The sequence below is a fragment of the Haliotis rufescens genome, unplaced genomic scaffold (assembly GCF_023055435.1).
Source record: "Haliotis rufescens isolate VD_foot unplaced genomic scaffold, xgHalRufe1.0.p SCAF_7, whole genome shotgun sequence".
Taxonomy (NCBI): Eukaryota; Metazoa; Mollusca; class Gastropoda; order Lepetellida; family Haliotidae; genus Haliotis; species Haliotis rufescens.
In genome coordinates this window covers 9,542,000-9,565,027 of record NW_025964361.1, presented here as the reverse complement: position 1 = coordinate 9,565,027, position 23,028 = coordinate 9,542,000, and the positions used below count along the sequence as shown (strand labels likewise).

Genomic DNA, 23,028 nt, shown 5'->3' with positions numbered 1-23,028 from the left:
GGGTACATGGGATGTAGTCAATCTGTGGGTATAAGGGATGTAGTCAATCTGTGGGTAAATGGGATATAGTCAATCTGTGGGTATATGGGATGTAGTCAATCTGTGGGTATATGGGATGTAGTCAATCTGTGGGTATAAGGGATGTAGTCAATCTGTGGGTATATGGGATGTAGTCAATCTGTGGGTATATGGGATAAAGTCAATCTGTGGATAAATGGGATATAGTCAATCTGTGGGTATATGGGATGTAGTCAATCTGTGGGTATATGGGATGTAGTCAATCTGTGGGTATATGGGATGAAGTCAATCTGTGGGTAAATGGGATATAGTCAATCTGTGGGTATATGGGATACAGTCAATCTGTGGGTATATGGGATGTAGTCAATCTGTGGGTATATGGGATACAGTCAATCTGTGGGTATATGGGATGTAGTCAATCTGTGGGTATATGGGATGTAGTCAATCTGTGGGTATATGGGATATAGTCAATGTGGGGTATGACATCAGGCTAATCAGGACTATGAATGGGTTTATAATGATGTCATGTGGATTGGCAGTCAAAGGCATAACACAATTCCACAATTAGGTTTGATACACTTACTCAACAGTGTTAGAAAGAAAGCATGATGCAAGAGGTCATTGTAAATGTTAACTGCTAAACATCCCGCGATTCAAACAGTGTCGAAATTAAGTTGGGCCTGGTGCCCATGAGGTCAACTTTAAACATTAGGGGTATATTATTGAACACTAAATTGCTAACTTTTAACCTTAGGGTCATGAAAAGGACCCTTGACTGTAATGCATAATTTGAAACATTAAAATACCAAACAAGATATCACTGCCCAAGGAATACCTCAATCCAAAACACTTACTTCAATATAGGACCTTCTGGAGAATCATGTGAACGTACTTGCCAATAGCTGCATACTAACACAGCCTTTGGAAGTACAAATACATATTCAGGAACAGATATCCTGTTATTCCCAAGCATGACCAGACAGCGTGGTTGATGTGCTACACTATGCAACAGCTAGACCAGGTTGACATGTTAAAACACGACATGTTTTTTACATGAATAGCATGTTCGACAGCAGCTAGACACAAGCATGAACTAAATCATTTGTAAATTGTACAAGTTTCTATGTAGGGCCTGTGAAGAACATATATATGAACACTCACTTGCAACCTCTGCTTGAACAGCCATATTAGTAGGAGAAACAGGCACATGAGGCCCAGCTGGAATTTTGTTCCATTAACCATGGTGGTGTGCCTCTGGGAGACACACTTAAATATTCAGATCACAATCACTGTAGCATCTCGAAAACGAAGGCCAGGTGGCAGTCATTGATTACACCATGGTGACATACTGAGGTCACTGAAATCCTATGCTTGTTAGTTTGCAGAGTTCCAGATAAGCTGCGTATCTGCGTAAAATACGCATCAGAAATGCAGAAATATGCAGTAAAATCAAATCAAAGTGTATCAAATACGCAAAGAACATTACAGATATGCTACAAAATAAAACTTGTGCGTATCATCAAAATATTATGAAGTAACTCTGCGTATTCGATTAGCAAATCAGCAACTTATTTTGAAATTTTAAACGGGCATTCCGTCAACCTTGCCAAATGTCCACGATGACAGTTACATCATGATCATTTGCCATCACACTTTCTTGAGAAAGTATCGTGGTATTTTGAGTCCTATAAAGCTCTCGAACCCACACGAAACCAGTTTGCAGGGCCTAGATGAATAGTGTTTTTAAATATTTAACTTAAATACCCACCTGTGTAAAAACTAGTGCGTAACAGAATTTTGAATACCCAGATAGAATTACTGATACCCAATGATTTTTAAATGCATGGGTAAAATACCCACAACACCAAAAGCTTATCTGGAGCTCTGGTTTGTAGATTAACGCCATACTCAGCAGTATTCCAGCTATATGACAACGATTTGACATCGATCTACACAGTTTCACATCGATACCTGATGTTTATGACAAGCATGGTTCCTATGAATTCTAACCCCGATCTTCATGGGTTGAAATCATACGCCTACAAGACCAGTAGTCAGTACTATGACTAACCGTCAGTAATGCTTAAGTTAATATCATGATCAGTATGTGACTTTAGCCACTAGTCCAAAGCCCAAGTCAAGAAACATTCTGTTAGGTCTAGTAAGGTCCAAAAAAAATAATGCATATTGCATTAAAAAAACTAAGTAGTGGCTGAGTAGACTCAAATGTGTCTTGCACAGACTGTAACTTCAATCGTTACCAGGCTCTAAAGCAACAACCACGCACTGGGTCACAAGAACTGGTATTGACTGATTGAATGATCGATTCATATGCAACCTTTAGCAACATCCAAGCAATAGTGAGTGACTTGGGTTTACGCTACTGTTTGTAATATTCCAGCAATATCACAGAGGGAAACACCAGAAATTGCACTGCACCACTCCTATCGGTAAAGAAACTGTATCTCCAATTGGTAAAAAATCCATCTAATTTTCAAGTTATAGGTAGCACAAATGTTGAAGTAAAAAACATTCTAAGTTCAAAACATGTAAAAATTCACATTTTCTCAGAAAATCCACATATCACAATCAAACTTTGCACTGCACCTCTTCTATTGGTATGGAAACTGTTCACTAAACTTGAAAAGTATTCATAAAGTAGTTTTGAAGTTTTAGGTCGGACAAATGTTTAAGTAAAAACTAAGTACAAAAAAGAAAGAAAAATAGCTGTATTTTTTCGTAACAAAAAAAGAACAATTATTGAAATCAAACTTAACATTGCACCTCCATATTGGTATAGAAAGTGTTCATCAAGTTTGAAAAGAATCTATGCAGCAGTTTTCAAGTTATAGGTCAAAAGAGTGAGTGAGTTTGATATTACGCTGCTTTTGGCAATATTCCAGCAATATCACGACAGGGTACACCAAAAATGGGCTTCATACATTGTACCCATGTCGGGAATCGAACTCGGGTCTTCGCCGTGACGAGCGAACGCTTTAACCACCAGGCTACCCGACCGCCCCAATATAGGTCAAAAGACCTCAGAAGGACGGACGGAATTCTTTGTTATCTATATATCCCCCACCCTTTTAGGTTGGGGGTATAATTAACTAAGAAACAATAACAGAGGACATAGAGGAATGAAAAGGCAGGATTGGGAATATGTTATATTTTCACTAAAGCTTAAAATGACCTTCTTGTGTTTCTATCTCCCTGACTGGAAAAGTGGTACTGGTCCCACCTGAATAATATTAGCAGGGTTAGAAATTGGCACTAGTCCTATAGTTCTTGCCAATCTGCCCAGTAGTTAAGGTATCATGAGGACTAGTAGATATTTGCCATTTTTAAGGGTTTTGCTATATGTTATCATTATAAGGTATAGTGGACCAAAAATGTTAGTTTCTACCGCTGATTAGCTCGGATTAGCTGAGACTTACAGTAATTGACTTCGAACCCTGAATTAATTACACACCTACTCAAACTGATGATCCAAACAACTGTCACATTCCTACACTCTGATGAGCTGCATACAGTGTCAACGAACCTTGACAGTAATTTCATCGAATACTCTACATAATGAGAAACAGCAGGTAGGTGTTGGTGTCAGGGGATATAAAGATAAAAGTCCACACTCTGTGAAAGCCTGTCCACATGTCTAGTGATGTGGAATCATGTCACTGCCTGTAACCGTCAAACCAAAATAGACAGTGCACACATACCCAAAACTTTAAATTCAAAAAGTGAGTGAGTGAGTTTGGTTTTACGCCGCTTTTAACAGTATTCCAGTTATATCTCGATGTGTCAGCTTAATGTGGGGGGAAAGCCCGAAGTGATGCAGGTCTCAGACGTTTACCACTTCGGTGAAACCCACGAGCACGGGTATGGTGCTGACAAACCTCGAAACATAATCGGGGCGAATCGGGATTCGAACCCACAATCATAGGTTTCTGGCATGCCCAAGGGACGCAACTCTGCACAGCGAATCGCGGCGCCATAGACGACTGGGCCACCTGTGCCCCCTCTACATAATGAGAAACAGCAGGTAGGTGTTGGTGTCAGGGGTAATAAAGATAAAAGTCCACACTCTGTGAAAGCCTGTCACATGTCTAGTGATGTGGACTCATGTCACTGCCTGTAACCTTCCAACCAAACTACACAGTGCACACATACCCAAAACTTTATAATGGTTAGATTCAGCTCAGATGTGAACATGTCATGAAAATTTGAGTCAGAATTCAAAAACCAAATCGTGAGTGAGTGAGTTGGGTTTAAGGCCGCTTTTAACAGTATTCCAGTTACATCAGGGCGTGTCAGCTTAATGTGGGAGGAAAACCCGCAGTGATGCAGGTCTCAGACGTTTACCACTTCGGTGAAACCCATGGGCACGGGTATGGTGCTGACAAACCTAGAAACATAATCGGGGCGAACCTGGATTTGAACCCACAGTCATAGGTTTCTGGCGTGCCCAAGGGACGCAACTCTGCACTGCGAATTGTGGCGCCTTAGACGACTGGGCCACCCGTAACCCCCAAGCATCAAAGACTTAATTGGGGAACTTATCAATCATGCTCTTCACATTTGTAGTTATATTGACCCTGGACCCACAAATTACCTAGTCAAGAATAAACACTATCTCACTATGTCTAGGGTGGTTCGGGTAATATTCATTAAGCACCTTGACTTCCCAACCTGACCACTGTGCTCCTTTGAGTATATATTTTAAAGTGGTTATTTGTCTAAAGACATCAACATCTAGACACATAGTTATACAAAAGTTCTAATGGCACACTATTTACTTATATACAGGGACGGGTAACTCGGGTACTCGGGTCAGGTGGGTCCTGAGTAGGACCCGGGTACCCACAGGACTATCCTGACCCGTGGTTAGTCACGTGATATATTGTTTGATGACAAAAACTCACTATAGCTCAGTGGTTAAACCACAAGTCTCCAATGTTCGCATTTTCTTTCTGACGACACACACATTCCTTTTGATGTGTCTGAGTAAAGATAAATCTTCAGCCTACTTCAGGGTACGCATGATCTGATCGATTGATACATGTATCAAAATAGTTTTGGCCAGGGCTGGGATAAAACAATTCCCAAACAGACATTTTGTTCCCAACTCCTGAGACCTTGAGTGGGTACCCGGGTAGGGACGGGTAATAGGGGATCGGGTACCCGGGTGGTAAATTTGGACTCGTCCCAGCCCTAGATTCAAGACACAACTTCAAGCAGCACATGTGATTTCAAATGGGCTTCACACATTGTACCCATGTCGGAAATCGAACCCGAGTCTTCGGCGTGACGAGCGAATGCTTTAACCACAAGGCTACCCGACCGCCCGTTGTCATAGTGGATACACAATGGAGGTAGAGATTTACAATGGTCTATCTATACTCCTCAAAGAAGTTAAGAACACTCATTTCTTCCATATTACTATAGGAAATGTCACATCTTCAAGTCTGGGAGATTCTTAGTTATAATTGGAGTCCAAGGCATGAAAATGGGGTTCGCTGGTGACCTTTACAATGTTTCACTTGATTTACAAAAATGTTAAAATACCGACGTCATCTCATTCACATGCTCAGAAGCATTTCAGTCTTATCATAGGTCGTGATTTCAATATTAGATTGAATAAATCAACCACAGGAACATTGAGTGTAATTCTTACCAGAATAAGATGGGCTTCTTAAATACTACACCACGTTGGGAGTCAAAACAGGGCCTTCGTCATGACAAGTGTATGCTTTAACAACTAGGCTACCCAACAGTCCAATGAACAATTAAAGTAAGTCCATGATTAATGCAAGTTAATATCCAGCTAACTACTGATACATTGCAAACATGCTTCATACATATATAATACATCTGGATTTGTATCTACTATCATCATCTTCATCACTTATTCACCAGCTGTATCAATTAGTAGATCATTGCTTCCTGATTCAATTACAGCAGTAGAAAATAACAGTTTTAGTCCACTCGTCCTTATAATGATAACATACAGCAAAACCTTAAAAAATGTCAAATTTCTACTCGTCCTTAGGATACCTTAACTATTGGGCAGTACTCACAGAAATGAAAAAAACCCTGTTTTTTCGATCTCAGATTTTAAATAAATGCAGTTAATATACAAAATATATAAATATTCAAACAACTCAATTAGTACTAATTGGGCCTTGGCACAAGTACAGCGTATCAAAGGTTTTAGGTCTTTTTACACGTAAAAGTGTGTAAAAATATGAACAAAACAGACTATTGTGAAACTGAGCATAACCAGGTGTTAGTAGATCAAGGTGAATGTCCATGACCTATGACACCTTGACGACAGGTGAAAACAGGTGCTTGAAACCCACGTGCATGTGATTTGTCAGTGGTTAGTGACTTGTGAGTGGCATTGTGGGATATTTAATCATCGTCAAAATATCAGAACGTAAAAGTAACATATTCCCTTCTCAAACAACAACTTACATGTCATTATTATTATGTACATAAACATAACTGTTATTTTTATTGTTGTTTTAATAACTTTTTTCCAGGCTAGTTTGCATAATGCCTATAGCCTGTTTCTGCCATGTCAATTTGGACTTAGTTTTATTTTTGAATGTTGAAAGTGCCTACAAATAACCTCCTGTAAAGTACATTTTGTATTGAGCACTGAGATAGAACTAGCAAACCCAGACTAGTACTTTTCCAGTTGTTTTGTTATTTCGTATTTACATCCATGTAATGCTTTGTGTTGATTATTAAATCCAGCAAACAGTTTTTTTTCATTTCCATGAGTACTTTAGTGCTAATTTCTAACATTGAATGACACAATGACAATCTAAACTGGATTAGGGCAGTGCAAGGTTTATACAGTCAATCAATGTCGACCTAATCACACCAGATACAAGATGGATGTCCTCACCTCAATGGGTAATATTACATATTTATGCAAGGGATCAACGAAACATCACTACTTATTTGATATACTGACTGACTGACTGACTGACTGACTGACTGACTGACTGAAGCATTTGTTTGCTTAATGCAGCACTCAGCAATATTCCAGCTATATGACGGCGGTCTGTAAATAATCGAGTCTGCAATTGGGATATCAAGCTCACTTGCAAACCACTATCAATATTTGTTACTTCTTGCAGGCAGAAAGGAACACCTTAAAAGTAAGTTAACTGATTCAGGCTAATTCACGACAGGTAAACATGGCAAATGTGTCGCTGTAGTGAACCCACACACTAGACTTTAGGGCTTGGACGAGTCCAAATTTACTACCCGGTTACCACCCCGCTATTACCAGACCCTACCCGACCCTACCCGGGTACCCGCTACAAGTCTACAAAATGTCCGACTGGAAATAGTTTGAGCGTAGCCCTGGTAAAATGTATTTTAATATGTTTAAAACGATCTGTTCATGCATACACTGAAGTTGACATAAGAGTTATATTTATTCAAACCTATAAAGGTCAGAAGCAATGGTGCTTAGTCAGAAAGAAATGTAAACATTAGTGACTCGTAGGGTAACCATAGAGTTCTAGATATTTTTTTTATCATTAAACAATATATCATGTGACTAACCACGGGTCCGGGTAGTCCTGTGGGTACCCGGGTCCTACTCAGTACCCACCCGTCCTGAGTACCCGTCCCAGCCCTACTGGATTTGTCACCACCGTAGCCTAATGACTAGTTGGGCCAGAGTCTCCCTGATACACCAGCTGTCTAGTGGTGTGATGTATGTCCGCCCTATCTACATCCATGGCCAGCAGCTGTCACTCTGCCATCAATATCTGGTCGAGCACTCTTGTCAGGCCTCCAATATGTCCTATTTACACCACACTGTCCAGGGTCTTGAAGCCAGTGTGGGTGGGTCTACAATGTTCGACCAACTAGTGCACTTGATCTGCTGTATATTTCCAACAACAACCACTACATCTCCAACACAGAGAAGGTTATTGATTATAATCAGTTCTCTGTTTATCCATGTCCCGGACCATGAAAGCAGCTGTTTACGAGTGATAAATGTAACATGATCCTTACTAAGCATGACCGAGAGGAGAATATCTGATTAGTTAAAAACAGGTATCCAACCCATATAATGGTACCTCAAAATGACGCTAAAACTTAATAATAATTATCATCATCATCATCATCATCATCATCATCATCATCTTTGCAATGCTTGTGGTTTTGACACATCATCATCATCATCTTCATCATCATCATCTTTGCAATGCTTGTGGTTTTGACACATCATCATCATCATCTTTGCAATGCTTGTGGTTTTGACACAGAGGTCCCTCCAAGGTACGACCCGGAATATGTAGAGGGCGTCATGGAAAATGATTAATACAAAATTCTTCGGAATAGGCCAGTATACAGCTTCAGACGTATCCAGACCAACAAACCTGATCTAGTCCTTTTTGATAAATCCAATGAAATCATTTATATCATTGAATTTTCTGTCCCTTTTGACACTATTGTGATTGACAAGATTGAGGAAAAACATGTCAAATATGCTTGCAACCCAAGTACTAACTTGTCCGACTCCCCATTGTTCTCGGTGCCTTAGGTTTGGTACCTCCCATTCTGTTGATTGACATTGGGAGAGTATCAGGGTTTGCTACCAGGAATACAGCCCTTCTGACAGTCTGGGTAATGCAGAAGGCTGCAGTGTTTGGGAGTCTTCACATACTCCGAAAAGTTCTGGATGGGTTCAGGAATTCTCGATTTGATGCAGGTAGTTTACTACTTTACAAAACCCCACAAACATGAATATGGTGCTGACAAACCTAGAAACTTATACAGGGCAATTATTGGATTCAAACCAACAATCACAGGTTTCTGGTGCACTCAAAGGACAAAACTCTGTATGGTTGATCGCAGGGCCTAAGACTACTGGGCCAGTGTTTTATCACAGTATCTACAACCCTTTGAAGCAAGCACAGTATGGCAGCCATTAAAACTGCTTATAAACATTCATGAGGGTTAAATATAGACCTCATAAAAGTCTTTCCTTGACCTCTTCAAATTGTCTGGTGTCATCCAGATATATTTGTCCCTAATAATATCTGTGTGTTTGTTTCTTTACGTCATACTGAATCAGTATACTTTACTTACTCAAATTATTTGAGTCAAATATATTAAAAAATCAACATATCATAGTAGTCTATGTAACTTGTAACATGCCAAGCTGTCAAACTTCCATGTTTTTGGTTGCATGGTGTGTTTGTTGTTTTACGCCGCACTCAGCATCGATCCATGCAATTGGGATACGATAACATGCATCAACCAAGTCAGCGAGCCTGTCCACCCGAACCATTAAGTCGCCTCTTGGGACAAGCATGGGTTGCTGAAGACGTATTCAACCCCAGCTCTTCACGGGTCAGTACATACAAACAGTGTGCAACTAATAAAAATCTTCCACTGAACATACCATCCTGTTAAACCTTCTGTTGTCTGTATATAAACAAAGATCTGAGGACATGCTATTACGGATCACGCCAGACTGACTTTTTCGCGAATTTGACAAACCAACTGAATGAATGACATTCAGTCGACTATGCTTTGAAACATATTTGACAAATTCTTGATTTAAAAAGTTGAAAATTGAACAAAAGAATATTTTAGAATTGCTAATAGATGGCCTCGATTGTATTGACTCTGTCATAAAGCCTGCAACTGTGGTTCAGAATATCCTGTGTTAAATCTTTTGAGGTTGCATGATCAGAAATCACATTCCGACTGTCACTTTCATGACTGGTCGGATTGAAGGTTGTACTGACTTGCCCTGTAATGGAATGTCCTCAGAACCTGGTTTAGCAGGAACAAGAACTAAGATCTGATTTTAATGAGATTGGTCTCCTGAGCTCTCCTCTGATGTGAGTGAATGTCATATTCCAGCCAGTCACATGGTCGACGTTAAAATTTAACTCACTCACAATGGTGACTTAAAAAGAAATTCAACCTGAAGAATAGATATATAACATTTCATATACCAAACAAACCAACAAAATTTAGGTAATTTGAAAGTCTTGAAATAATGTGAGTGGCCCAGCTGTGAAACAACAACAGGTCGAAGATAATACTCACTGTCATTCTATCCCTTGAAACACATGGACAGATGTGATAACAGTCTACACTGCCGAACAGCAACAATAACAATAATAAGCTTCATATCCAAGCTGACAAGGATGAGAACATGTCACCCCCACCTGAGGATGTGTTCTTGTATTGACTTCGACCCACTCCCATGTGACCAGACCTGACCTGACCTGACCTGACCTGACCTGACCTGACCCGGGACTGAGTCAAGCAGGTCCAGCCTGTAACTGGCCATGTGGCAAGGTCATATCGACATACTCGTAAGCCAACTGGGTGTGATGGATGTATCATGATGTAACATTTATACAAAATTTCATATAATAATAGAACAGCAATAATACATTTTAGGATCCAGGAAAAATGCAGATACAAAATATTAGTAGTTTCAGTTATAGCTTTTTAGATAGATGCTAGCCTAAGGTAACGAGAACCCATCTCCCAGACATTCTTTTCAATAAGACAAAAGTTATGTCTACATAGTTTTATAGATTGCCTTGAACTATTTTATTTAAGTAAATCTGTCATCACCTATATTGGAATAACATTCAGCAAACACTTCAATTTAGACTCATTAAGGATTAGCCCCATCCAAGCTCGTCTATAGTGATACCATAATCTCTTTCAATGCACCCAGTAAATATGTCAACAAGATTAGTGCCAGTCCAACAGGATTAAGTATTCCCCTCTGTCTAGCCATTCATTAACCGTAGGGCACCATCTGTGGGTATATGGGATATACTGTATCCGACGTAATAAGCGCCCAGGGCGCTCTCAAAATTAGAAATAGGGGGCTCTTATTAGAATGTCATTTTGGTGGAAAAAAAACAGAGTTGAAAGATAAATTTCGTGGTTTATGCTGACAGCCTGAAATGTTTATGTACGACAGATATTTTTCCAGAATTAATTGCCCATAATAAGGGTGCATATAACACATGAGTGCGTATTATACTCGAATAAATAAGGGGAGGGGTGCTAATTGGGATTGTTCACTAGCCAATATCTTAGCAAATGTCGCCGTGGGCGCTTTTTAGAGCGAGGCGCTTATTACGTCGAATAGGGTAGTCAATCTTTGGGAATGTAGGCAATACACATTTAGTCAATCAGTGGCTATATAACCAATATATCAACTTTTTTCTCTTGGTATTCATTTAGGCAATCAATGGCCAAATAACATTTCACGCTACATATGTCAAAATTAGGATAGCAGGCAATTAACAACAGCTAACACACAAGTCCAGGTCAGCAGATAATGTACCATTATGTTACTACTTAGTTAAAGATAGCAGGTTGTTTTTTGTCATATAGAATTCACAAACTGAAACAAAAGTAGTTGGATGGAAACTGATATCACACAGTGACGTAACCATGTCGACAGAGGATTATGGGGCTGGGACAAGTCCAAATTTACTACCCTGGTACCCACCCCCCTATTACCCGACCCTACCCGGGTACCCACCCCCCTATTACCCGACCCTACCCGGGTATCCACTGTAGGTCCCAAGAGATAGGTACAAAATGTCCGATTGGGAATTTTTTTACCATAGCCTTGGCAAAACGTATTTAGACACATATATTAAACAATCTGGTCATGCATACACTGAAGTTGACTTAAGTTATATCTTTATTCAACTAAATGAAAAGTCAGAAGGAAGGTGCATCATTTTTGTCATTAAACAATATATCACGTGACTAACCACAGGTCTGGGTAGTCCTTAAATTATCTATGGCTGAAGCAAGCATGTGAAATATCCATCACTGTGCCTCAAATAGTGATACTATCAATTGAAGATACGGACAACTTTCTAAATGATCAAGACTTTTTTTTAAAGTTGTTATCTTCTTTTGCATAAGACCCCCCTCAAACACACACAAGACCAAAAGAAATCTTAGAAAAACCAATATAGATCCAAAATAATAATCACTCCTCAGAGCTCCAGACAACTTTTAGAGCAAATTGAGTTTTTACTTTAGGGTTTCGATTTTAATTGGGTTGTTACATTTTTGTATTGGGTAACCAATATTTTTTCACTCATCTATTTATCACTCTATTGGGTTTTTCACAAAATTAGTGAACATTTTAAGATTTAAAAAAAATGAAATAATGTTTTTGATGTATATACTGTTCTAAATATATAGGCTTGACTAGGAAAGTAAATTAGCTCAAAATTTGGTCTCGGAAAACTCCTTTGTACCCATGCTGCAAAAGCTTTATTGGGTATTTACATGTGCTATTTTTATACATTTGAGTTTTTCATTTAATGCATGCGTTTCTGTACGCAAGTTAATTGAAAGTAATTGGGTTTTGAATATTTTGGGGGGTATTTTACGCAAATACACAGCTTATCTGTAGCTCTGACTCCTTAAGCAACCTATCCCCAAGTCTTGAGTTAAGCCCCACGTCAGTCCACGGTCCTTGTGACCTGTTTGTCATTTCAACATCTACAGACAAACTTTCACAATCTTCACGTGGCCTGTCCACTTCTTAGCGAGATATCATGAAACAACAAACAAGCCCTCGTCAGTGTCATCCAAGCTGTACAACGACCAGGAATAATCCAGAAGACAACATTTTCAACCTGTCAGTTGTACAACTCTTACATTACCCACATGGCTTTCATTGTTCTGTTTTCCCTACCCCCAGTCCAAAATAACTTGAACAATGTTCTAACCTAATTTACCTCAGTTCCCTCTACTTGACAGCCACCATTCTGCTCGCTGATACGACTGCACACAACATCTTACTGCTCAGTCTCACAATATGTTGTCAATCATAATCTTACCATATTGAGAAATTAAATCCAAGCATGTCCAAGATAGCCCCTAATCCACACGAGCCAAGGTTATCTTGTCACAGTCGGTTGCCACTCCTTCACCCCTACAAGATGACAATGGAATGTCCCGCTGTTTGTAGCAGGTGTGTCCATGCATTAAACTGGGGGTGCAGTGAGGTGGCTGGAGGACAGGACACGCTACCTGTATAACGTGCGTTCATCTCATCAACTCAAATCACTGAGTAAACATGAAGTTTGGGTCAGGTATACTCTACACTATATGTGGTCTCGGCATAAGCTATTGGGTTACTCTTCATTCAACTAGTAACTAAGACTTGATAAACAAGGATGTATGAAACAGAGTTTGTAAAATAACATATATATGTTACCGGTAGTCCACGACTAGCAAAATTCAGGCAGGACCAGTGACATTTACTTGTAGACTATCATTTTTCCCCTTAGGTAGATGGCAACTCTGCAGATGATGTTTTGAGGATTAGTGAAAATAGAATTTATTTCCAACTCTAACAACAAAGCATAGGTTTACACATAAATAAATATAGGTACAAACGTCATTCAATAATTTTTTTGTTTTCTTTATCATTTACTTTTCTTGGCATAGAGAAACCGTAGAGCAAGGATAAAAAACGATCTTCTTATAAGAATATTAGCAGTTAATTTTTTACTTTCAAGAAGTAAAGAAGCAATACGTTCTTGAAGTATTAAAATACCAAAAGAAACAGACTTATATTATGTTATTGATCAATGTGAACTTTCATTACACCATCTAAAACTGCAAGGGCAGATACAGAAATGTTATCCAACAGGTGTAACAATCACAGAAGATGTAACAGGAATGAATATGTGTATTATATATATAAATAGAATATTACCAAGCACACAAACTTACGTCATGAACATAAATATTTATATATTTATCTCGGTCAATAAACACTCCCCGTCACCATGGCCACCTGAGCATCACGTGAATATCAGTAGCCGGCTATTGCACATCATCCCCAGCGATCTATACACACAATGTATGTCTCTCCGTGGAGATCAAGATGTTTTAACTCGGCATATATATCTGATTTTGTGTGACATAATAAGGTCAGTCAGCCCTGGTGGGATTTGCTATCAACATTGTGGATATTGATTACACTTTTGAAGACAAGCTAATAAACAACATGAGGTGAGGTGAGGTGAGGTGAAATTGGGCTTAACGTCGCGTCTAAGATCATTGCACTTATATAGCGATGAGCATGTGTGTGTGTGTGTGTGTGTGTGTGTGTGTGTGTGTGTGTGCGTGTGCGTGTGCGTGTGCGTGTGTGACTGATGCAGATTTATAGTGCTAGCCCACTGACATACAATGCCGCAGTTTAACATGAATACCCCACTCAGACACAGTATACTGACTCCGAGGCGACCAGTCCTTGCCCCTTAATGCCAAGCACCAGACGGTAACAACAAGTACCATCTTTTAATGTCTTTTGGTATGACACGTCCGGGAATCGAACCCCGGACCTTCCGCTCTCCAGGCAGACGCTCTACAACTAGACCACGGAGGCAGTCAAATCAACATGAACTATGCATGAGGTTTGTTGGTTGTAAGGAACTAATCTCAATGAGTGTTTAATGATATCAAATATATGAACGCAAGTTGATATATTTGATATCAAAAGACACAAGGGTGAGATTTTGTTTATCATCCAACTTCCTTTTTCCAACCTTTTCAGTTTGTAGACAGTAATAAGCAGTGTCTGAAGTGCAAAAACTACTGCTAACAGCTCCAGTAGCAGAGCCATTAGTGATATCATGGTCTAAGAATTATGATGTAATTTCATTGCATCGATATCTACAATGTAGATATCGCTTAATCTCACCCAAGCATATCTCCTGTGGGAGCCAGTTTTTTATGATAAATCATCTTAATGTCCTGATGAATTCTGATCTGGTTAAATGCTGCATGTTTCAATTGTTTTATCAACATCTTAAAAAATGAAATCTTTGAAAGGACAAGTAAATCATTCTCTAGAAACTAAAGTGAAATTTCCAAAACAAAAATCATTTCATATGTTTACATATTTGAATAATTAAATAGTTTCTGGGAGTGAGTGAGTGAGTTGGGTTTAACACCACTTTGAACATTATTCCAGTTATATCACGGCGTGTCAGCTTAATGTGGGAGGAAAGCCAAAGTGATGCAGGTCTCAGACGTTTACCACTTCGGTGAAACCAACAAGCACGGGTATGATGGTCTCTATCAACCCAAAAAGAATGGCTCACTTTCTATTTTTTTTATAATTTGTAATATTTCCTAGGAATGTGTGAGGTGAGACTTAACAACATATCTGTCGGTCTGCCACTGAACATAATTTCCATTTACACTAACAGCAAAACAGATGCACGTGAACAATATCACACATCACAAACACCATAAATGGCTAAAAACGCTGAAGTTTTCCTTTGTTTCGTTTGAATATGTACTTCCACTTGCAAAGAGTCACATTATCGGCATAAATGCTGTGGGAATCGCAGGTTACAAAAACATGAGAAGATATCTATAGTGATCTATAAGGTAGAGAAGAAAATTAAGATCCAAAGTTCCAGGAAAGGTAAAATAATATTGGTTCTACAAGTAGAATGGCAAACACAACTAGAAGGAACTGAAGAAACCAACAACAAAGATGACAACTGTACGTGTCAGTGCTTGTCTGACATCACCAGCTACCACCAGGATCGAATCACGGGACTAGTACAATATACGCCAAGTTAAACAATCTTCCAAATGTTTCAAGATTACCTCTTCCCTATTGTTCCCTAACTGACGATTATAGCTTCATTCTGATAAAACTGACCCTTCCAAGTGTTACTGTTGCCCATCTACTGTGGTATAGGAAATACTTTCTGATCTAACCACCCCCATGATTCTAAACCCCATAATAACCCATATTTGTTTGTTGTTTAACGCCTCACTCAGCAATATTCCACCTATATGACGGCGGTCTGTAATAATCGAGTCTGGACCAGACAATCCAGTGATTGATGTCCAGAGCATTGATCCACGTAATTGGGATCAATGACATGCATCAACCAAGTCCGTGAGCCTGACCACCCGATCCCATTAGTCGTCTCTTCAGACAAGCATAGTCGCCCATCTGTATACATATATATATATATGTTATGCTTCATTTTGCACTGATACACATAATTTAATTTCATAAACTGTTGTAACATCTGGATATTTAAACATATTATAAACCAACATTTTGGTTTTACAAAACAAAGTCTTTATTATGCATGTTTAGTAATGTTTAGATTCATTATATAGACAGACTGTCTTAAAATACATTGAAGATTGCCATAAATTTTAACATAAATAAGTCTTTATTTTACCATGCTTACTCCGTTTATCTGAATTAAAATATAATTATGCACTTTTTACTCAATATAACGTTCCATCCCTGTCTATGACCAACCTACACTATTCCTCCGTGGAACACAGGAACTAAACAATTACAGCTTTATTAGGCTAAAAAATAAAAGGATTGGTTCTCAGGCAATGATGTTTGAAAAAATATAGTGCAGGCTGGTTTTTCTGCTTGTTCAAACTAGTATGTAACCAAATAAACAGTTGCGTACCATAGAGTGACCTAGGAAAGGGCTTCCCTACATAAACAATGATAAACAAGCATACAGTCCCATTGTCGCCATGACCATAGACCCGTGAAGATTCGGGGGTAGAATAGGTCTTCAGCAACCCATGCTTGCCGTAAAAGGCGACTATTTTCGTCGTAAAAGGCGACTAACGGGATCGGGTGGTCAGGCTCGCTGACTTGGTTGATGCATGTCATCCCGATTGGATTGATGCTCATGATATTAATCACTGGATTGTCTGGTCCAGACTCGATTATTTACAGACTGCCGTCATATAGCTGGAATATTGCTGAGTGCGGCGTTAAACAACAAACAAACCAACCATGACCATAACATGAGATGCAAAGTAAAGCAGTGCGCATGTTAAGGGAAGTAACTGTGTGCCATTTGGGATAACATTTTTGGGGATATTTTTTTAAAATGGAAATAAAATCAGAACGTGCGGCAGACTTTAAGATGATGCGGACAGAGCCTGAGAACCAAGACTATTACTTTCTTTAGCCTGTGCTCGTGAAGGACATGTGCTTAGTCCAGCCCCTAATAGGCCCCAGCATACCATTTTGATGTTTCCTACTGTACTAGACCTCACTAACAATAGACCAACTCAAGCCAAGGTTTATGTGTGGTAGATGGTGATGTAGACAATACAATGAGTGATACTGCCTGCCAACCTTCTTGATGCCATATGAGATTTCCCCATCAGGGCTGCCGTACATTCCCTTCACAATGACCATAACTGCAAGGCAAGCACAGTGTTAGATCATCTTCACAACATCCACTGCACAAGCATGCAACATGGCAGGCAATGCAGTCGAGGACAATGTTGCTGATGGAGCTGGAGCTGCTGCTGCTGCTGCTACAAAGCTAAAGGCGGAGAACGGATGCAGCCTGGTGACGTTATTCCTATTCTGCTGCAGCTGCTGAATACATATTACCATGATTACAACAAGGATAAACAAACACATTACCATGCAGACAATGTACCATCAACAATCATGGAATACAAAGCCATGTTCATCAGTTGTCTTTACCATGCGTACTCTAGAGTGGGGAAATCTAGCCAAACATGACTTCATAGGAAGCAGATATCAGGATAATTCTAGGATGGGGCCTTATGCTTTTAGCCCCTAAATCTGAAAAAAGGCCCACATTTTCAAATACAATGGGGCATTTTAACATTGTGCTGTACGGGTGTATCTCTGGATTATTTGAAATTTTAACATGAAGGGCCCATGTCTGAAAATTCCGACAGTGAAGCCTGAGGTGTTAATATTAGTATTATTACAATAATGTGCCCATCATTTTTCAGTTCAGAAATATAAAAAGCATTATTTACGGGTCGAAAAAACGGATGCAAAAGAACAAGATAAAACATCATACATAAACCACGCATACATACGTTACTGTATCCTTCAAAGACAAGATGATATTAACATGATTTAAAACATTTCTATGAGTGAGTGAGTGAGTGAGTAAGTGAGTTGGTCTAGTTTAACCCACTCTCAACAGTACTTCAGTCATATTAGATATGGGTGGCAAGCCAGAAGTGATGGGCTAGACATTTGCCATATTGAAATCAACATGAGCATGGTGCTGACAAACCTAGAAACATCCGGTAGAATCTGGATTCGAACCCACAATCAAGTGTTTCTGCATGCCTGTGGGACGCGGCCCAGCCATCTGGGATCCTGCTTACATAACACATTGGACACTGACCGTGTCAGCAAATTCCTCATCACACACGTGACTTGTAAATAAAACATGCAAGGTGATGTGAAATTGGGTTCAACGTTGCGTCCAAGATCATTGCACTTATATAGCGATGTGCATGCACGTGTGTGTGTGTGGCTGCTTGTACTCGTCCAGACTGATGCCGATTTATAGTGCTAGTTCACTGAGATACCATGCTGCAGTTTAACACCCCACTCGGACACAGTATACGGACTCCGAGCCGACCAGTCCTTGTTTTAGCCCCTTAATGCTGAGCGCCAGACATGCATCAACCAAGTCAGCGAACCTGTTAGTCGTCTCTTACGACAAGTATAGTCACCTCTTACGGCAGGCATGGGTTGCTGAAGACCTATTCTACCCCGGATCTTCACTGAAATAATGAGAAAGAAACCACCACCATGACATGGTTCTCAACTAGCACTGATGTTGTGAGACACAGGCACACCAAAAGATGTCTAGCAACGACCTCTGATGAACTTGAACATTTCAGGACCCTGGATCGTCTTGTATTCGAGGTGGATCACAAAACATGTATAAAAAGTCTACAGAATCTGTTCTTTTATCCTTTTATCAAATTATGAAATTAAATAGTGTTACATTTTCCTCATTTTCAATCCATAAACAACTTAGAATGCATGATGTTTGTACAAAGTAAACAAATCACGAAGACTAAGAGAGATGGTATGATTATTAAGCCAGCACTCCCACGCTTTAATATAATCAGTGTTGAAAGTCTTGAAGTCAAGGGGTCCTAACATAACCAAAATGGCGAAGGTGAAAATGTTTGGGTGTCCCTGGATTCTAATACAATAGGGGCAAAACTCAAGGACACCAGGACCCACTTGCACAAAGCCATCTTAGCGCTAAGATGATCGTAACTCCCATACTTTAACATAGGCTTACAATAGTCTTAGCGCTAAGATCGCTTTGTGCAAGTGGGCCCAGGACCCCTTCAAACACTGGTAATCGATCACTCATAAGTGTTGACAGTCACACCAAGTTAACATTATTACTTAATATAGGAGTGACATGAAGTAGAAATCTTTACTTCAAAACTTCAAAACTACAAAACAACAAAACTAACACTGCCAAAAATGAGACCTGCCATCATATAGCTGGAATATTGTAACGTGTGTCGATAAGCAACAAACACGTCCACACAATATCAAGACAAAAATGTGCATTAAGTTGATGCCGACCGTGTCGCCTCTCGATCACGCCACCATTGAAAACAGTCTGCAGCTGCCTGCCTGTATGTCCTTCCTTGATTATCTTACAGATATCAATATTAGGAATATTACGTTTCTCTTTGGTTATATTACTCAGACAAAATTTACACATACAAGAAACTGTAATATTTTGAAATCAATTGACCCTTCAACTGTCAGCAGACCGTATCATCCATTTTCAAATTCACAAATCAAAACTTCTATCAACGAAGTAAAAATTTATTACGAGTATATTTACTTCCCAGAACTTTATAGATCCTACAAGATCAATAACACCAACCATTTCAAGAAATACAAATAACACCTAAATTCTCCCGATCTACAAAACAATTGCAACCAATCTTACTTTGTGGGTGTCTGTCGTGGTGCAACTTAAATGTCTCCGAGTATCAGTGTCGTGCAGGTCAGGACAGTATTAGCAGCCTTTTTATTGACTACTGAGTACGCCTCCCATCTTGAACACGACAAACTCCAGCCCAAGTATTGTCATACCTGTCCAGGTATTGATTCTGCTCGTCACAAAACCTCAACTCAACAGCCAGGTGGGGATGAACACATGAAAATAGCACAAGACTGAAAAGCTAGAAATGTCTATCCAGACATATTTCAGTAATTATTAACTATCATGGTGGATTGGAAATGGTAATTTAGCAATGACACCTGTTACCAAGACAACAAAGGCAGCAGGAGAATGAACTGGTCATACATATATGCATATCTAAATAAGCTGTGTGTGGCCATTCCATTGATGATATTCCGATTAGAAAGTGGAAAAAGTGTGTTGATTTTAATGCCTCTTTGAATGGTATGATATGTATGATAGCCAGCTTTATACACAAAAGAGAAAAGTCCAAATTGGTGTAGGCCATAGATGCCGACCCTTTCGATCAAAATACAGACTGGATCCTGGTGTGGAAAAGGGACACAACTCAAAGTGATTCAGTGCTTCAGATCACTGACCAACTGTGTCGACAAGATCAAGAATTTTAGCATTTCCTACCAATTCAAACAGTCACAAAGACTTTTCTGATGGTGACAAAATTGACTAGCATAATAGTGTGAGTTGTGTTTTACCACTGATTTTAACAGTAGTCCAGTTATATCACGGCATGTCAGCTTGATGTGGGAGTACAGTCCGAATTAATGCAAGTCTTAGAAGTTTACCACTTTGGGGAAACCCATGAGTACGGGTATGGAGCTGACAAACCAAGAAAACATAATCGGGTTGAACCAGGATTTGAACCCATCATCACAGGTTTCTTGACTAGGCCAAAGGAAGCAAGTCTGCACAGTGGACTGTGAAGCATTAGACGACTGGGCCACCTGACCCCACCATTAATAGCAAGAAGCATGACACCACAGCTGGGTAAACTCTTGCTTTAATCGGACATAAATGATGAAATGATTACCTATTGATTCTCAACATATGCTCATTAATGGCCCATTGTGAGGCTGTTTGGGTAAGTTATTCATGATTGACTGCCATGTTTGAAATGGCAGCCTCATCCCATGGCTTGATACATCCCCGGGCTAGAATCACTCGAGTCTCTTCCCGGGTTTTTAGTTGGCTTCAGATCATTTCATTTCAAGGTCATTTTCATCTAAAATGACCTGAGGAATCGTCTTCAAAATTGGGAAAAATATGGAAAAATGTCTTGTCAGAAGTTGATAAAATAACAGAAATGTCCCGATGCCATTTGGTTCAAGCAAACACTGTGAATAGTGAGCTTATATGACCATGTTAATTCCCACTCCTTATATACTTCTAAAAAAGTGAATGAGAGTGAGTTTTGTTTTACACCACTTTTCGCAATATTCCAGCAATATCATGGTGGGGGACACCAGAAATGGGCTTCACATATTACACCCATGTGGGGAATCAAAAACTTTAACCACTAGACTACCTCACTACCCCCTTCTAAACAAAGTTGAGAACCACCCGATCCTTTCATGATATCATAATTAAACTGTCATAATTTTCTTTTATTATACAACATGGCGGTTCTTCACCATTTGAAATATTTCGAACGTTTCTTTTATCTATATTTGTTCCCATTATTTCTATATCCAGACATGCTGGAGAAGCATTCAAAACACTGCACACACTCACTCACTCTCTCTATCATGTCTATACATATCCTGACAAGTCATGATTAAAACAGCCCCTAGCATGCCTAGTGCAAGACTACATAAAAATATAATTTAACGCTGCACTCAGCAATATTCCAGCTATATGATGGCTGTCTGTAAAAAATCAAGTCTGGACCAGGCAATCCAGTGATTGACATCATGAACATAGATTTACACAATTTGGAAATGATGACATGCATCAACCAAGTCAGTGAGTCTGACCACCCAATCCCATTAGTTACGATAAGCATAGTCGCCTTATACGACAATATGGATTGCTATAGACCTGGCACTTTATGGGTCGCTAGACAAGTAAGATTTAGGAAAGCCTAGTGACATTTTACCATTTGAAAGCGGGCAACTATCAGATCATTTCACAGCCAAGAGCAAATATACAGTTATTTCAAAGCCTTATATTTCAAATATTTATCTAGCACTGCTAGATTTGGAAAAGTGGTATCCTGTAGCAAAGACATCTATTCAAGGAAGAATATAGATAGTCAAGTCAAGTTAATCCGACAATGTTGGTTGCACATGATTATGTCGGATAAGCAAGTGTAAGGAAAGTAGTATCAAGTTACTATTAACGTTCGTGATTGAAAATCAGACAACTACAGTAACACGATAGATAACAATACATATACTTTGTAATAAAATAAGGACAAAGGAAATATTCATATTGTTATGTTATAGTGCTAGCCGATTATGTTTTCGAACCATGCAACCTCTAAAACTTAACACAGGGTATTCCAAACTACTGTCTATATGGGCTGTATGACTGATTCAAAATACTTGTGAAAGCGAACTCTGAAATGGATGTCGCCAGTTCGAAACTCATGCTACAAAGCTCAAGAGCACGAGTTTGGTTTTACGCCGCTTTTAGCAATATTCCAGCAATATCACGGCGGGGGACACCAGAAATGGGCTTCACACATTGTACCCATGTCGGGAATCGAACCTGGGTCCTCAGCGTGACGAGCGAACGAGACTGTCGTATTAATGGGTCTAGAGAGCACTGATTTAATAGATTCCCATCATTAGTGTCGGATAGAGCCGATTGTCAGATTAACAAGAATTGACTTATCTTGCCTGGCAAAAGGAATACCGGTATAGGATCTTAAATCACCATGGACAACTAACACAAATCGTGAAACTCAAATAATACATACATACATACATAGACTAGTATTGGTTATATTAAAATTTATGAATTAATGAATGAAGGATACAAACAAACAAGACTGAGCATCGGTCGTGTTTAACAAGGTGACAATGCCCCTATCTAATTATACGTTAAATGACAATCCATGATAGAATACTGTAATCAAACCCATTTGCACATACAAACACACAAACCTAATATACTAGTTAGAAGCCATATATATAAG

At 39.3% G+C, this 23,028-nt stretch overlaps 1 protein-coding gene across 12 annotated transcripts in view; it reads right to left on the bottom strand.

Annotated features, from left to right (window-relative positions):
• Positions 1–23,028, bottom strand: part of LOC124128338 (magnesium transporter NIPA2-like) — a 50,081-nt gene that overhangs the window by 21,355 nt on the left and 5,698 nt on the right. For 3 of the 12 annotated variants that reach the window (XM_048387437.1, XM_048387439.1, XM_048387438.1), the window contains one exon: positions 17,222–17,286. The exons of 4 other annotated variants lie outside the window; for them this stretch is intronic. In XM_048387437.1, the coding sequence (XP_048243394.1) occupies positions 17,222–17,286 (65 nt within the window). Of the gene's footprint in view, positions 1–872; positions 1,070–1,179; positions 1,295–10,110; positions 10,262–12,800; positions 13,016–17,221; positions 17,287–23,028 lie in introns of those variants that run through there. 5 more of the 12 variants (XM_048387442.1, XM_048387445.1, XM_048387441.1 and 2 more) reach the window with 5 other exon arrangements.